General features: G+C 31.9%; 3 protein-coding genes across 5 annotated transcripts; 2 read left to right on the top strand and 1 right to left on the bottom strand.

The window, feature by feature from the left end:
* Positions 1-532: 532 nt before the first annotated feature.
* Positions 533-6,963, top strand: LOC115877347. The gene is made up of 5 exons (XM_030893491.1): positions 533-669; positions 752-965; positions 2,246-2,318; positions 4,735-5,089; positions 6,761-6,963. Exons 1-5 carry the CDS (start codon positions 649-651, stop codon positions 6,875-6,877), a joined length of 780 nt encoding a protein of 259 aa, XP_030749351.1. The 5' UTR covers positions 533-648; the 3' UTR covers positions 6,878-6,963.
* Positions 6,964-7,721: 758 nt separating this feature from the next.
* Positions 7,722-8,717, bottom strand: LOC115877346 (MAPK regulated corepressor interacting protein 2). The gene is made up of 4 exons (XM_030893490.1): positions 8,515-8,717; positions 8,381-8,459; positions 8,219-8,319; positions 7,722-8,161 (listed from the first exon to the last, which is right to left on the bottom strand). The coding sequence occupies exons 1-4, from the start codon at positions 8,564-8,566 to the stop codon at positions 7,980-7,982; spliced, it is 414 nt and encodes a 137-aa protein (XP_030749350.1). The 5' UTR covers positions 8,567-8,717; the 3' UTR covers positions 7,722-7,979.
* A 239-nt stretch (positions 8,718-8,956) lies between these two features.
* LOC115877303 (putative uncharacterized protein DDB_G0277255) lies at positions 8,957-13,487 on the top strand. Of its 3 annotated transcripts, none has more exons than XM_030893438.1 (9): positions 8,957-9,192; positions 9,261-9,489; positions 9,547-9,693; positions 9,812-10,715; positions 10,776-10,847; positions 11,033-11,236; positions 11,335-11,527; positions 11,715-11,846; positions 12,713-13,487. In XM_030893438.1, the coding sequence occupies exons 2-9, from the start codon at positions 9,300-9,302 to the stop codon at positions 13,211-13,213; spliced, it is 2,343 nt and encodes a 780-aa protein (XP_030749298.1). In that variant the 5' UTR covers positions 8,957-9,192; positions 9,261-9,299; the 3' UTR covers positions 13,214-13,487. The 3 variants fall into 3 exon arrangements, with proteins under 3 accessions (XP_030749298.1, XP_030749301.1, XP_030749300.1); XM_030893441.1 differs by lacking the exon at positions 12,713-13,487 and adding an exon at positions 12,579-12,704; XM_030893440.1 differs by having other exon boundaries at positions 8,974-9,192; positions 9,294-9,489.
* Positions 13,488-16,989: the final 3,502 nt, after the last annotated feature.

Below are 16,989 nucleotides of genomic sequence, written 5' to 3'. Positions count from 1 at the left end.
TTCGATTTTTTCCAAATAATTTCTGAAGTAACGTCAATATTTTTGGATGAAAATTGGTGTCTAGTTTAATACAGGTACAGACGAAAAGTTATTACTCGTTAAACCAGTTAAAAAATATGTAGGTGGCGCCCTCTACAAGTAGGCGTCATCAGGCGTCATATTGACATCAAAATCAAACAATTTTCATCACGTTACTTCAGAAATTATTTGCCAAAAATCGAAATAAAAATGACACTTCTACACCCTGTATCTCCGAAACTAATCATTTTAGGATACACATTTATACAAACTTTTTTACTTATTTAAATGTGCAGAATATGCTACCGAAACTTCCGCAATACAATTCGGACCACCCTGTATTTATTTAAGTTGTAAATCAAAAAGCGTTTATACTCTTTCATTTTTATTAACTGTACACAAGAATACTGAATCAATACTGTTCTAATAGTAATCAGAGAGAAGCTTAATAAACAAGTTATTAACCTTCTCTTGATAGTGACACACATGGCGAAAATTCCACTCTTTCAAACGCTTCATCAGTAACGTCAGTTTGACAACAAATGTAACTTCAAATGAACATTAAAACTAACATTAGAAACCCTCTCAAATCTCAAATACGTACAACGGAACCTCGAACCGAGGAATGATATGTCCCACCAACTTTCCAAAGTAAGACCTAATTGTATTCACTTAAGTATTCACCTGACGCTAGCAATCAGCGAGATACACGCTAACTAGGGGTGGTTTTTAGAGGACACCCTGCAGCGCACTAGCGCAGCCGAACCACCAACTGAAAAACAAGATAAGGAAATTGCGCAAAGTGGTGAAAAGTCTCGAATTCAGCTTGACAGAGTCCCTGGGGCAGGATAGGAGATTGCTGTTCGAAGTGCGGAGTGATTCGCTTAAAATGTCCGGATTGAGACATCGGTTGGAGGAGGTTATGCATGAAAACGAACAGCTTCTAGGTGGGTAGATTTTGCCCTCTCCATTGTGTCTAGTTTTTTAGTCAAGAAAATATGATTTAAGCAGATACAAACTTAGATACTTGCTTTAATGTACCGGTAATGATTAAAAAAGTACACTTTTTAGTTTTCATATCGATAAGTTGTAAAAAGTAAGTCACAATACAGGGTGGTTCGAACTGTATTCCAAAAACTTGGGCAGCATATTCTGCAGATAAAAATAAGTAAAAAAGTTCATATAAATATATGTCCTAAAATGCTTGGTTTCGGAGATACAGGGTGTAGAAGTTTAATTTTTATTTCGATTTTTTCCAAATAATTTCTGAAGTAACGTCAATATTTGGATGAAAATTGGTGTCTAGTAGTTTTTTGACATGAGAAATTTTATTTTGAGGTCAATATGGCTCCTACTTGTAGAAGGCGCTATCTACATATTCTTTAACTAGTTTGAAGAGTAATAACTTTTCGTCTGCACCTGTATAAAACTAGTGAGTTAAAAATATACATCTACGACGTTTTCTTAAGTAAAAAAGGTCTCTTGGTAAAAATCGCTACGAGTAATGGTTCTCGAGATATTTGGAATCGAAATTATCAATACATGTCATCATTGACATTATTAAACTTGTTGACTAAATAGTTATTAGACTGAAATCATAAATTTGAAATGTTTTTGTGCCAAAAGTTCAATAGAAACTGTTTTATCATCATTTTTTCGAAGAAAAATTTATGATTAATTTAAAAAAATAAAATGTTCCCAAACTTATCATTTCAATCAAGTAACAATGTACTCAACATATTTATTTTTAGTCAATAATGACATGTATTGACTATTTCCATTCTAAATATCCTAAAAACTTCACGGAAATGTATATTTTTTCACTCAGTAGGTACGGACGAAAAGTTATAACCCTTCAAAACAGTTAAAACACATGTAGGTGGCGCCCCCTACAAATAGCAGTCATATTGACATCAAAATCAAATTTCTTATGCCAAAAAACACCCAGGCTCCAAATTTCATCCAAATATTGACATTACTTTAGAAATTGTTTGAACAAAGTGAAAATAAAAATGAAATTTTGTACACCCTGTATCTCCGAAAATAAGCATTTTAGGACATACATTTATACGAACTTTTTGACTTATTTTTATCAGCAGAAAGCAGAACATGCTGCCGAAGTTTCCGGAATACAGTCCGGACCACCCTGTATAATAATGTTCCCGAATAGTTTGATTACAAAGTAACAGCACTTTCCATACACTCAATAGTACTGAATTATCTTTAGATAAAAGTCAAGCAAGAGCTTCAGGAACCAGCCTTGGAGTGTCCACTATGAGCTTGGTGCATCTTCAATACAAGTAAGCATAGACATACATATAGTAAGCACATTAAACAGTAAGCTTACTTTTTGCGCTTGATTTTCTAGTATTTTGGTCACCGATTCAGCTCTATCCAGTCTCTTGCTAAGATAACTAAATCATCTGCAAAGACTAGGCATTGGTATCTTTTTGTATACAGGGTGATCGAGTTTTCTACGATGTTCTCTGTGCTTATCTCGGAAACTACTGAAGAGAGAGGGTCGGTTAAATGGCGAAAGAATTGCAGTTTTGTTAGGTCATAAATATGCGCCTTTTTGATTTTTGAAAAAGTTCATGGCTTACTAGATATTTCGAAAAGAAAACTTTGGCTATTTTAAAAATTGTCCCTAATTCTATTATAATCTATTTTAGACAAAATGTTTTCAGATATAAGTTGTAGATAATCACACCCTTAATGAGACTGCGTCCTCCGTTTTTTTCTAAAGCCTGTCATTTTTGACATATGACACAAACATATGTTTTTTTAAATGGAAACCATAGTTGGCCATGACATCATAAAAAGCGCCATATTTTAAGATTTTCGGCGATATAAGCTAGTAGAGTTATAGCCAATTCTTATCATTTTAAAACAATTTCACTTAGTTAGCCGTGGAAACAAATTCAATCGTTGTTGCCTTCAGAAATGCAAAACTGTCACATCCAAACTTTGTAGAATTTAGAATTTAGAATAAGTGGGAGGGGGGTTAATCTCTGCGACCTTAGAGATTTATTGTGCCCCCCTTTCTTGAGTTATAACTCATCATACAGTCCCAGGACTTCCTACGGAGACCCGTGTCCTTCACAGTCGAGGGGCTACGACCCAGGCCGGGTAGACGAAACGGTAGCTTGTGTCGCCTGTTGGGTTTAGAGGTAGGAGGTAGGCTCCCGACCCTTGGAGGAGGTGGTAACTTGTATGCCACTTGCGGAGGATGGTCTCACGCAAGTGTCAGCCACCTCTCCTGTAGTTCTCTTTGGGTTTGGCCCCTTGGAACTTTCATTGTTACTGTTCCCAGTGTTGCTTCACCGGTGATGTTTTTATTACTATTATTACCAGATCTCATAGTGTTCCCATTAGTCGCTAGGTAATGGTTCTGTTTATTTGCATCACCCATCTTTCTGAGAAGAATAATAATGTTGATGGTATTTTTCGTACCTTAAATTCTTTAGGCATAGCCGTAGAATAAGGGTAAAAATAATATTTTATACAATTTGTCGAATATACATATACATATAACCATATTAAATGTATGTTCACAACAAGATGCTTCTTAGACCAAGCCAAGTGCTAGGGGGGATTCCCCCCAGCACCTGACAAGGAGCTTCCCCACCAACGACAAGGTCTTGCATCTCCTGGGGGAAGTCCAAACTTTGTAAATTAAAATAAACAAAAATTGTAAATATGATTTTTTTAAATGAAGAAAAGCGTGTAGGATTATTGGTTCAACTTTTCTTGGTCATGCATTTTCGAGGATACATTGACCGGTGAACGTTACTTACGTTTTTTAGAGAATGGTTTTCAAGACATTTTCAAGAAAAGTTAAATTTAGATAGTCGCGCATCAATAGAGTGATTCTAACATGACTTTCATTTTGACACCTCCCATAATGAAAGAAATGTTAAAAATTATTTATATCATAATTATGCAAACTCAGGGATCGGAAGAGGTAGACCAATTGCATGGGCCTCCTCGATGAATTAAGAGAAGCACTCGAAGATAGAGACACCGGAGAATATTTTCTAAAATAAATTAAAGTGTATGGGGTAGTGATATTATTTTTTTAAGTCTTAGTTTGCGTAATGTAAATTGTAAAGAATCGTTTAATAATATATTAGGTCTTTTTATAAGTTATAAATCATAACAGAATAAGAATACCATACCAACTAAATTAGTCAAGAAAGATAAGAATTAGCTATAACTCATAATTTTTAGAAATAGACATACTATACCTTATATCGCTGAAAAGCTTAAAAAATAGCGATTTTTATGAAGTCATGGCCAACTATGGTTTCCATTTGTGTCATATATCAAAAATGACAGGCTTTAGAAAAAAATCAGAAAATACAAACCCATTAGATATCTGTTTTACAACTTTTATCTCAAAAAACATTTTGTCTAAAATAGATTATAATGGAATTAGGGGCAAGTTTTAAAATTGCCAAAATTTGTTTTTTTTTTCGAAATATAAACCATGAACTTTTTCAAAAATCCGAAAGGCGCATATTTATGACCCCACAAAACAGCAATTCTTTCCCCATTTAACCGACTCTCTATCTTCAGTAGTTTCCGAGATACCCATAGAGAACATCGTAGGAAACTCACCCTGTATATATTATTATCCTTTAGTGGTTCATAATTTTTAAAATACTTTCAGAGTCACACCCTAGTAAATCTAATCTGACTCTAGGTTATTTTAAGATACGACGAGCTAGCGCAAACCCATGACACATTACTACAACTGTTAGAAAGTAGAAACGCCGAAATAAAAAGATTCGAACAACTGAACAACACTCTTCAAGAGAGAATACGAAATCTGACATTAGACCTGGAAAATTCCTTGGAAAAAGTGGGAAATCTAGAAAGAAAATTGGCTGAAGTGAAGAGGAGAAAACGTGAAAAAATCAGCAGGTTTAAAAAAGAGCGGCAGGCATTGGGCGTGATTCACAACAGACTTATAGCTGTTCTGCATAGACAGTGTATGGAGAAGAACGAATTCATTAACGTGCAGTTGAAATTGGCACAGGACAGTCAAAAAGGACTACTATATCAAGAGGTGAAATTTGTATAATATACAGGGTGGTCCGAACTGTATTCCGGCAACTTCTGCAGATAAAAATAAGTAAAAAAGTTCGTATAAATGTATGTCCTAAAATGCTTAGTTTCTGAGATACATTTTTCAAAATTCTTTCTCATTTCTGAGATTTTTCCCAAATTATTTCTGAAGCAACGTATTTATATATTATATTTAGCAATATTTGGATGAAAATTGGTGTTTGGGAGTGATGAGTGTGGTGTGTGGGAGTTTTTTGAACAGAGAAGCTTGATTTTTATGTCACTATGACTTCTACTTGTAGAGGGCGCCACCTACATATTTTTAAACTGGTTTGAAGAGTAATAACTTTTTGTTTCTACTTGTATAAAATTATTCTGTAAAAAATATACATTTAGGGAGTTCTTTTTAACGTAAAAAAGGTCTTTTGGTAAAAATCGCTACGAGTAATGGTTCTCGACCCACCAAGCAAAAAACCTCACATTCCATTTGCAACATTGCAGTCAATCTCCAAACAGTTTGCTTGGTAATGTTGATTTCTAACCGTTGTGTCGTGATTGATGAAACCTTGCTACAGAAACATTGTTTTTGAATGGTGATTAAAACATGTTTTCTTCACCAATATTGTATTGACGTAAAATTAACAATATTGCTAATACATCTCAAATTAGTACTTTCTTGAACGTTACATTAGCAACGTTTCAATAATATTGTGAAATGTTCTCACGAGGTTGTGGCAAGGTTTTAATAAACTTGCATCAACATTATTTTTTTCAACCTTGAATTGCAATGTTATTTGGCGGAAGATTAAGCTATCCTGCCACCTTGCATAAACATCCCTACAATGAAAAAAGCAATGTTACACCTTGCTTTGCGAAGTTTTGGCAATGTTCCAGCAATAAATTTTGCTTGTTGGGGAGATATTTGAAATCTAAATTATCATTACCAGTTCATCATTGCCATAAATTAAACATCTTGACTAAATAGTTAAAAAAAGTTTGACTAAAAATAGTTATTATACTGAAATCACAAATTTGAAATGTTTTTGTGCCAAAAGCTCAGCAGAAACTGTTTTATCAACGTTTCTTCGAAGAAAAATTTACAAATAGGAGTCATATTGACATCAAAATCAAATTTCTCATGTCAAAAAACACTCAGGCACCAATTTTTATCCAAATATTGGCGTGATTTCAGATATTATTTGGAAAAAATTGAAATAAAAATGAAACTTCTACACCCTGTATCTCCGAAACTAAACATTTTGGGATATACATTTAAACGAACTTTTTTACTCACTTTTATCTTAAAAAAAACTTTTTTTTTACTTTTATCTGCAGAAGATGCTGCCGAAGTTTCCGGAACACAGTTCGGCCCACCCTGTATACAGGGTGTCCGAATAAGAATAATTGCTCTCGGCTGTATCTCGGAAAGTATTAGCCGTAGAATATATGCTATAGAATATGCAACTTTAACTGATAATAAAGAGGAATAAGTGTTTAAAAAGTTAACGAATACCGCATCTGAAAATCTTTCTTCAAGCAGATGTTATGTTCCTTTGTTCTTGTCTTTTTCTTTATTTCTCGCTTCTTCTTCGAAATCATTTCTTCTTTTTCTTTTTATTCTTTTTAATCAGTGTATAAATGAAGTACTGTATTATTTTTGTTACAATTTTAGATCAAGAAGAACAACCTTCAGGCATATGAGAACTTCCGGTTACAACAGGAAGTCGAATATTTAAAAGCTCTGCTACGTATATCCAGAACAGAGTCAGAAAGTACTATAAAAAGCTGAGATTTTAGAAATATTGTATAGGTATACTAAGCTGTATAGGGTTTGCAAGAAATAAAGTTGGTGTGACATATCGCTTTAGAACCTAATGTAATTTGTATTTAAATTTTGTATATAAAACGCAATATTGCTGGGATAACCGTGGCATATCGTTAAATTTATTGACAATATGGTGAAGGAATTTTAATTCAAGATAAACTCAATGGCACGAAAAACGGGCACCTTAAAATTTTCATGTATCGTTTCGATTTTGATGAAAAATGTACTGAGTTTCTAACAGTGCTTTCCATAAAATTAATAAAATGAAAAATAAAGCAAATAAAATAAATGTACCGATTTCTTTCGAAAATCGACATCTATGAAACTATGAACCCTTCCTGGACACAAACGGTACATTGTGAGACAGGAAATTGTAGAGAGAAACAAGCCCTATAACATAGGATACAACATTTTAATGAACAGCGCTTTCCATAAAATCAATAAAATGAAAAATATACGAAATAAAATAAATGTACTGATTTCTTTCGAAAATCGACAACTATGAAACTATGATCCCTTCCCCGACACAAACGGTACATTGTGAGACAGGAAATTGTAGATATGCACTATACTATGAATAATAATAAACCTATAATGGAAAAAGAAATATTTATGTTGACAATATGGTGAAGGTAACATTTACGTTAATTTTACATCATTTAATGTTATAATTGTATCAGTAATTAAATATCATTTAAAATTAAGTCATTAAACTTTTCAAAATGTAATCACTTCAAATTACAAATGCTATCAACAAGTTATCAATGAATTGATTAAAAAAATTTAAAATTACAGAAAAAAACAGCAATTCCAATTTCTTAATCATTTATTATCAGCACGCAGTCAACGCTAATATTATGTACAATAACAAGAAAAGCACAACTTGTTGATTTTTTGTACAATTTACAGTCTTCTAAAAAGTGTCATTTAATGATACATACTTATCATTTAAAAACAAAGAAAAATATATTGCACAATGTTACTCACTTACACGCTAATATATACAAATTTATTGGAGTTTGTTTTGTTTGCTAAAATTTATTGCCTAAGTTTTTTTTCGACTAATTCAATCTTTTAAGGTTTCCGTTGAGGATGTGATGTGTGCGTACAATCTTTTTCCCCACCAAGATTCTAAATCAAACGGTTTGAAGTCTTGCAATTTATCACAATTCTCTTCTTGGAAGAAACATACTGTGTGATTCCTATCCTCTGGTTGCTGTTCATACTCAGAAATAACTGTCGACCATGCTGCAAAGGGCTATGTGTATTTTTTCTCATAAATATATTTTTACATCCAATACTTACATTCGTGTATAAATTTGATTACATCAACTTGTTCTGGTGTCATACTTTCTTGCTTATTACTACATGGAACAGTCCTTTTTTGGAAAACTATTTTTGGGACACTAAAAAAACATTTGATAGGTTAGAAAACAATATCTCTACAATCTAAACTTTTGGCTTTACTTGTTACAAATATTATTGTCATCGTCGACCAACTTGTTCTTTCCATAGTCTTTGTAATTCTCTATGCTCTGAGATATACCTAAAATTGGAGAAAATAATCATAATGAACTGGTAGAGTTTCGCAATATCTTAACCTCTTCTAGTGGTTTTAGCTACAATTTTACTGGGACCTTTAATATTGTACATTACCCTTTATTCTAACACGAGAAATTGTTTTAAACACTAGTTAAACTATTTAGAGGGGCTGTTATAAGAAAAAATATATATTTTTAACAAGATTTTTAAATGATTCCTAACCTTAAAAAATCTAAAGAAAAATGTCCCAGTAACTTTGACATTTAACAAGGTCATGACTGCATTACTAGTTGCCTATAAATAAAAAAGTATCATTATTCCCCTCTCTGAGTAAGTAGCAGAAGTAAACCATTGTCAAAGTGTGTAAATTTCTGTTTTAGCAATGCCGCTTTTCTGACATCTAACGATAAATATATGAACTAACAAACATTACCGAAAAGAAATCTGCAGTTCTTTAAAGAAATCTATATTTGTTCAACGCCCTCTACATGTTTTAAAATCAATCATAAACAACTTAACCTAAAAAATTGAATTTTTATTTTCAAATCCTTTTTAAATCTGATTAGGATTTTGTATTAAATTTATTTTTACACCACTGGTTTCACTGTGTTGCTGATTGACATAGGAAATAGGAACAGATAAGAACATAGAAACTTTTTATTTTAATAATTAAATCAGCTTGACTGTCCAAGTCATCGTGGCGATCGTCTCGTCGTGGGGTTCCCAGAAGTTCACAGGTAAAGCATTGATTGAAAAAGATAGGTTCATTTTAATTAATAAAACAATATTCGGTATTTATTTTTAGTCTTTGTATTAATTCATAAGCTTCATAATCTAGTTTAAAATGGGGAGAAAGAATAAATCAAAGAGAAATGCTGAAAAAGCTCTAAAAGCTAAGTCTGAAGAAAGCCAAGCCCAAGCTTTGGAAAAGGTTGCAGATATCGCAATAAAAGAGCCAGATACTAAAGAAGAAGTTCAGGATACTGATGGATCATCGTTAAATATATCTAGCAGCAATCCTGATGAAAGTACTGGTAAGTAAATTGTGAAATATTGTGTGATTTCACTGAGAATGTCTGTTATTTTTGTAGAAAGTTTAGTAACCGTCGATCCTACTGATTCCGTGGCAACAGACGCACATGAAACACCTCCCAAATTCAGTTTCATAGGGGCATCACCAAATACAGTACTTGCAAAATCTCAATTAAATCCATTAGCAAAATCATTTACCATTATTGGTAAGTACATTTTTGTTATTCTGATAAAATACATACCTACAGACAAGTAGGTACTTATTTTATGTTTGTAGATTAAACAATACTTTCATTTATATTTATTGCTACTGATAATTTTCAGGTAATGCTGGTTGCAGTGAAACCAGTAATAACATTTTGCAATCAGTTCCTGAAGTGACTAAACATGAAGTAAATATTGAATTAAAGATTGATGTAAAGATTCAAGGTGGCCATGTTCAAAATAGTAGTGAAAATTGCAGTTATCAGACAGCTGATTCTGATAACTCATTAGTGTCAGGTGAAGAGTCACCAATATTAACTAAAAATTCAACAGTTAAAGGTGTACAAGATAGGTTTCCTCACAATAAGAGCCAGGGAAAATTTAATCAGACTAGATCTAAGGAACAATATCCAGAAAATTTTAATAGGAACCAGAATACAGTGCCAAGGAAACCGAATTACTATGGACCTCCAACCAAAAGCGCACTAAGTACTGATAAAGGAAATCTTCAGGAAAAAAATGTGTTTGAACGAAACAATCCTATTTTGTCAAACGAACCTACAAGTATAACTAGTAATAATTTTCAAGAACCAGAGAGCACATCTAGAAAAAATGATTCAACAAATAGAAAAACATCAACATTTGAAAGGAAGGGATGGCAAACTTCAAAGAATAGGAAAAATGAAAAATCTGGTTCAAAAAATTGGTCAGGCTCATCTACAAAAGAGTCGGGAAGCAGAGATCAAAGTGATTCTTCTAGGAATCGAGATAACTCGAGCAGTATTAATTATACTGCAGAGACAGATGATTCTAAAAATTTTACAGATTCGTCCGTAAAAGAATCGTGGGATCAGGAAAGTGATCCTTCTCTGGATAGCTGGAATAATAATAATAATACTAGGAAACCAAGTAGGCCATACAATGAAAAAAAACTTGGGGATCCGAGGATGGAAAGGGAAAATACACATAAGAGTTTTCCTGAGTCTTCTGATAAAAATGCTAAAGGAAAAATGACTAGACATTTGTAAGTTTTACATTTTTTTTTTGAATTATCAAAATGGTTAAAATTCTTTCTGTTTATTAGTGATGAATATACGAATTGGAGGGGTCCTGATCCATCTTTTAAAGGAAATGAAGGGAAGAATACTAGACATTCGTAAGTTATTTTATTCTTTCTACACTTTTTTATAATTCCCAGAGGTTTTTGCTTGTCATTTAGTTATAAAATACGTTAGTTTTTTTAATGACCCACTTGAATCTGAGTTTTATTTATAATATACAGGGTGTTACAAACTGTTTAGAGGTCACTGCAATATTGGTATATATTTTTTTCATTTTTAGATTTAACCATAGCTTAGAATATGATAAAGATAGAGAATTCGATAAAGATTACGATCATTGGGAAAAAAATTGGAAAAAAGTAACTGAATTTAAAGTTGTTAACGAGATTGATGGTGACTTATTTCAACAGCCTAAAGATTTTTCGCTGGCTCATTGTGTTGCTGAAGATCTTAGAATGGGCAGTGGTATTGCAGTTGAATTTAAGTAAGTATTGCTCCAAACCCTACAAAAATATCTTTTGGAGTTTTCATGACAATATAAATATACTAGAAATCACTTTTTTTATTTTTAACAATTCTTAGGCAACAATTCAAAAAAGTCGATGACCTGATGCAACAGAGGCCTAAACAGGGTGGTCTAGCAGTTCTAGAAGATTCAAAGAACCAAAGATTTGTCTATTATTTAGTGACAAAAAGGGAGTCAAACCTTAAACCTACCTATTACACTTTGTGGAAATCATTGTGCAAAATGAGAGATCACATAAAGGAACATGAGGTAAAATTGGTCCTTTAAATGCCTTTTTATTCTTTTGATAATTTAAGATTTACTTATTCTTTTCTTTGTTTCTGAAGTATTTCAAGTTTAGTCTAAGAAACTTCTTGATTTTTAATGTGGCAATGTAATACAAAATTATGGATATTTTTTGAGGAGACTCAATAGCAAATAAATAATATTTTTTTAGGTTAAAAAATTGGCTATACCTAGGATAGGTTGTGGGCTAGACCGTTTAGAATGGGATAGGGTTAAAGCAATGCTGGAATTATTGTTTAAAGATGTGGAAGAATTTCAAATCCAAGTGTGTAACTTCCAGCAAGTAAGTATTGCCTGTGATTTTCTGACAGCATCAATAACCAGAACAAACCTGTCTTTTCTGGCGTTATATTTATCCACAAAAATCCACAAGGGTGGTCTGAAATGTAGTTTAAAACATTTTGTTTGAAAATTCTATTTTAATTTCTATAATTATTTATTTTTTATTTTATTTGCCTTTGTCTAAATTATTATGATGTGAAAAATAAAATTTTGCAAGTGATAGATTTGCGATGTTCAGATTAATAGCTTGTGTGTAGTGGGGGTATAGTGTTTGGAACAGGTCAGTTGATTGGTGGTTATCTGGTTGTATAAGTCTCAAAAATCTTAAGACCAGTTCATACGCATCTGCATCCGTGCGATTGTTCATCGTTCCGTCACTCCAATAATATTGAAATATGATCTGTCATTTTTGAAATAAACCAATAAGACTGGATTTATGCATAAACCCATCCATAGTTAACTTAAAAAATATTAGAAACTTTTTATAGTGAAACAAATGGTTTGGTATGGACGTCATCTGTCTTTTTTCTGTCATCGTCTGTCGAAATCTTACTTGTGAAAAAAAAACAGAGTAGACACGGTGAGGATGCAAACTTTTCAGACTACCCTGGTTTTTTATCACAATCTTTTTGTTTTTTCGTTCGGTATTTTATGAAAATAACTACAAGAAAAATAATGTCAAGCCAATTTTGAAAAAAGGGGCTTTTATCGAGATTTTTTTTTTAATTTTTAGAATCACGGTCAGACAAAGAAAAAGCTCGTCACTACTAAGGCTCCGAAAAAGGACAATCGGAAAAAAAAATCTCGCTAGAAGCTTCCCGTTGCCATTTCTATATAAAAAAACACTTTTATTCTCTTTTTGGTCAGCTGGAAGACACACCCCCTCCCAAGAAGTACTATCCATGCAAACTTGTTCCTTACGCCGAACACATCTCGAAAATTGACGAAGGTACTGCCATATTTTATTTCACCACCGAACAAGGCGATAGGGACGACACCTTGTTGGCATTGTCAAAAAAATTTGACACACTGATGCCTAGTTTTAACGCCAAAAGAGTAAAGAGTGTGGGTGATTTCATTTTCTATGAAGAAAAAGTGAAGAACTATCTGTTTTGCGGGTGTGTAGTGCGCAAGACTACCAAAGATTTGTTCGATTTCAAGGGGTTTTCAAAGTGTCTTTTCGAGTTTTCGAAGATAAACAGGAAGTATGGCAACAACGCTTTCTATTACGTGGCATTTCAAAAACTGGACTGGGAAGAATACAGGGATAATTTGATTAATGAAAAGCTGATTACGTTGTTTACAAATATGTTGCGTGACGTTGAAATTTATTATTGTTCAGGCTTTCTTGAAACTGAGTCTGCTTAGGACTTTAATTTACTTTTTATATATACTTGTATTTCATTTCTATTTAATTTTTGGTTTATTTTTTATTTTTTTTCCTATTGACCTTTAGAAAGATTTAAGATATTATGTATATTAAAATAGTTTTGTTCTTCTTTATGTATGTTCTTTAAATGTACTTTTATTTTAATAGCAAAAAATGTTTTAAAAACAATAATTATTTCGAATGTATAGATACCGATACAGAAATGTATACTTTATTATACTGTTTTGTTGATAAATAAATATTTTATAAGTATGTATTTATTTACCTCCACACTCTCCACACATTGTTATTGAAGTTATTCTAATTTTTTTTGACTCAAACATGACTTTTCTACTACTGTTTAAGAAACTTGATTTTGTTCAATTTTTATAATAATTCAATATTTTTTATTTATAATTTCTTTTCATAGTTTCCTCAAAAATATAAAGAAGAAGATTTTGTAATAAATATTTTGTCAACAAATGGTGCTAAATGATTGTCGCCATCTATTGCTGAGAAAAAATATTAAAAATAATTGATCCCTTTGACAAAAGCCTATAGATGTCTCTATAATTTAATCAGTGCCCTCTATTAGAACATGTTCTATACTATATTAAATATCGTTTTACAGTTTTCTGTAAAAGTTGGACCGACATACTGGCAGATGTCGACGTAAGTACAATTTTTATTTATTTTTGAAATTTTTACAAAACTAGAGTAATAGCAAAGGTAATAGTATTAAAATGATGTAACTAAAAATAACCATTAATGAAACCTTATATTCTAGAAATAATTAAATTAAAGTTTTGATTTTTTTATTATTTTTTTATAATTATAACCATTAAGAGTCTATTACGCTGTAGGGGAAAGGGGGGCACTTTCGGCTATCGGGCACATTCGGCTACTCCAATTATTTCACAAATTGTTTTCCAATGACTAAAGAATCCAAGGACAAATAACACCCGAGAGCAAATTGTGACGATGCCATCAAACAGTGCCGTAGCACATATTTTTCTTAACCTAGCTGTTTGAAGCAATATTTATATTTTTTGATAATTGTTTTGACTACGCCTATGGTGTATCATCCTAATTAATTACGAAAAAAATGTATTAAAATGTTAACAAAAGGTACAAAACTAGTATCGACGTATAGCACATATCAAGTACATATAGATATTAATTGAATATCATTGTAATCACAAAACTTCAATCTATTTCCGTATTGAAACGGAATTTTAAATTATTTCTTTATTTTCGAGAAAATTTAGTCCAAACATAAGGAGTATTTTGTTGATGTTTGACCATCAAAATTTTAAAAATTAAGAAGTTGTCTAAAAATGCGCTACAATACGGATAGTATAATCCTTTATCTTTAATTTCCTTCTTCATTTGTGTAAAAATACCTCGCCAGTTTTACATAAAACGGTAAATGCCGAACGCTTATTATTTTGCTACTTTTTCGGACTAGCGAAATGGACTCTTAAGACTATAAAGACGACTAGACACAAAGTCAAAACAGAATATTATTATAATTGTGTTAAACCATAAAAAACACTTGCGTTGCTTAAAGCTTGCCTTGCTCAAAAAAAATCGAAATAAACAATGTACCTCAAACCAACCGTTTCCGAGTTATTGACTTTTGAATATGTCACTTAAAGAATTTAATTTAATTACACGACTTAACTACAACCATCTAAAATCTTCGCGATGCCTCAGAAAATACATATTATATCTCAGAAAATACATTGTATACACAAAAATATTTATCACTTTCCACGCTTTTTTTTCATTTTTAAATGCATTTTTTTATAACTATAATAACTTTTCGTTTCTACTCGTAGGATAAATGGCAAAATAAAACACTAATTCGCCACAACACACCAAAACACTTTACTCTCAATGTTCTCTACGTCTCGGGCCAATCTTGGTCTTTATATAAACCCTTAAAAAAACCACAAAGTTACGAGGTTGCGCCCCTGTTTCAGGCATATTACAATTATCCTATCATATCTCCAATTTGTATTCTTAAAACCCTAATACTTCCCTTCGTTCCATCGAATTAGATATTCCGTCTTGTCATTTTCCATTTTTTCCATATTAAATTTCAGAAAGCGGGCAAAAGAGGGTACAGGAAAATGTTTTTCCTCTTTCGGAAAACTTTTCTATGTGCTTTTCTCGTGATTTATATTCATAGAATCGGATCTCCATTATAATACGGATATTATTTATTTCCCTTGTATAGAGATATAATAGAATGAATGATGCATTAAAATTTTTATAACTGTCTTTTTAGCAGAGTTGAAAAAACACATGCTCTTTTTATTTTTTAAGCTTGAAGGAAGAATTAAAATATGCAATAATATACGGGGGGTTCCATTTAAAAAAAATGAAACTTTGATGTGCCACGCCTTTATGACCGACCTTGTATACTTAATTTTATTACTGGCCAATAGACATTTAAAAACCCTAAAGCTTTTATATTTAACTTTTTGCGGTACCTCGTATATTTTACCTAATAATTCATGGTTCTCATAGATATCAGCGACCCTGTATATTTAAAATATTGTTCTGTTAGTGAAAATAAATATACATAAACCTGAAAAGCTAAATAACTTTTCTCAAATTAATATTTTCTTTTAAATGCTGATATAAAGAAACACAAAAACACAAAACGTGTCTCATAAGCTGTAAAGTTATGTAGTGTGTGTTCACAAAGAAAAGTTAGGTGCTTAAAATGGAGTTTAAGTAAATACGAATTGCCGATTACCTTGAGAATTCACAGATTATAATTGTAAATTTATCGATTACCTTCAGAATTTGCTGACTTACTTTGAGAATTTGCCGAATATCTTAAAAAATTGCTGGTCGTTTTGAGAATTTGCCGATTATGTTAAGAATTTGTTGACTTGATTTAAAAATTTGTCGATTTATCTTGAGAACCTTTATTAACTTATTGTGTCTATTGACTTCAGAATTCACCGATTTTGTTGGAAAATTGCCGATTACTTTGAGAATTTTACTTGCTTGCTTTAATTGAAATTGCTGGTTTTCTTGAGAATTTCCCTATCACCTTGAGAATTTGTTGTTTTACCATGATAATTTGTGGTTTTGTCTTGAGAATTTGTTTACCTACCTTGAGAATTTGCCTACTGACTCGATAATTCACCTATTATATGAAAATTTGTCGAATGCCTTGATAATTACCGACTATAATTGCGAATTTAGCTATCACCTTGAGAATTTCGTGTCTCATCATGAAAATTACTCGATTTGTCTTGAGAATTTACCATCCTACCTTAAGAATTTTTCGATTCATTTTGAGAACAACTAAAAACGCAAAAATATGTTTTTTTTTTATAAAATTTAACCGCTTTTGTAGTACTTTATATGTATCCTTTACAGATAGATGTCATCGAATATATGTTTATTAAAAAGTAATGATGTGTTTTGATCACTATGTAATATATTGATGGCATAAGCTAAGGGCTGGAGGATTTTGAGGTATTCTTCAATATATTCGAGATAAATTTCTTTCGTTCATCCTTGGGCTACATAACGGAGCCGGGGATTCACTTGAAAGACAACAGACTCACTACGCATGCGTAACACGAGAAATAATGAAAACAGGTTCCGAAAAATTAACATTTTATTTACTAGTGGTATTGAACATTGTTTTTTATTCTGTTGCTTGGCTGCCGAAAGTTGATCGAAATTTTTTTTAGGTAGACCTTATATAAATTATTGATATTTTCAATTAAAAAGAAAATAATATGAA

This window comes from Sitophilus oryzae, unplaced genomic scaffold, assembly GCF_002938485.1.
Source record: "Sitophilus oryzae breed Bouriz unplaced genomic scaffold, Soryzae_2.0 scaffold_1443_pilon_pilon, whole genome shotgun sequence".
NCBI lineage: Eukaryota > Metazoa > Arthropoda > Insecta > Coleoptera > Curculionidae > Sitophilus > Sitophilus oryzae.
The sequence above is the reverse complement of the archived record's forward strand: the minus strand, read 5'-3'. Positions and strand labels throughout refer to the sequence as shown.

Excerpts from the sequence above, each read along its gene's own strand:
- LOC115877347 (XM_030893491.1), top strand. The coding sequence starts at position 649 with ATGTCCCACCAACTTTCCAAA. Across the intron at positions 670-751 it reads TGTCCCACCAACTTTCCAAA|AGGACACCCTGCAGCGCACT; the intron begins GTAAGACCTAAT and ends GGTGGTTTTTAG. Across the intron at positions 2,319-4,734 it reads TTGGTGCATCTTCAATACAA|ATACGACGAGCTAGCGCAAA; the intron begins GTAAGCATAGAC and ends GGTTATTTTAAG.
- LOC115877346 (XM_030893490.1), bottom strand. The coding sequence starts at position 8,566 with ATGTACAATATTAAAGGTCCCAGTAAAATTGTAGCTAAAACCACTAGA. Across the intron at positions 8,460-8,514 it reads AGCTAAAACCACTAGAAGAG|GTATATCTCAGAGCATAGAG; the intron begins GTTAAGATATTG and ends CTCCAATTTTAG. Across the intron at positions 8,162-8,218 it reads AATCAAATTTATACACGAAT|CATGGTCGACAGTTATTTCT; the intron begins GTAAGTATTGGA and ends AGCCCTTTGCAG.
- LOC115877303 (XM_030893438.1), top strand. The coding sequence starts at position 9,300 with ATGGGGAGAAAGAATAAATCAAAGAGAAATGCTGAAAAAGCTCTAAAA. Across the intron at positions 10,848-11,032 it reads GGGAAGAATACTAGACATTC|ATTTAACCATAGCTTAGAAT; the intron begins GTAAGTTATTTT and ends TTTCATTTTTAG. Across the intron at positions 11,528-11,714 it reads ATCACATAAAGGAACATGAG|GTTAAAAAATTGGCTATACC; the intron begins GTAAAATTGGTC and ends ATATTTTTTTAG.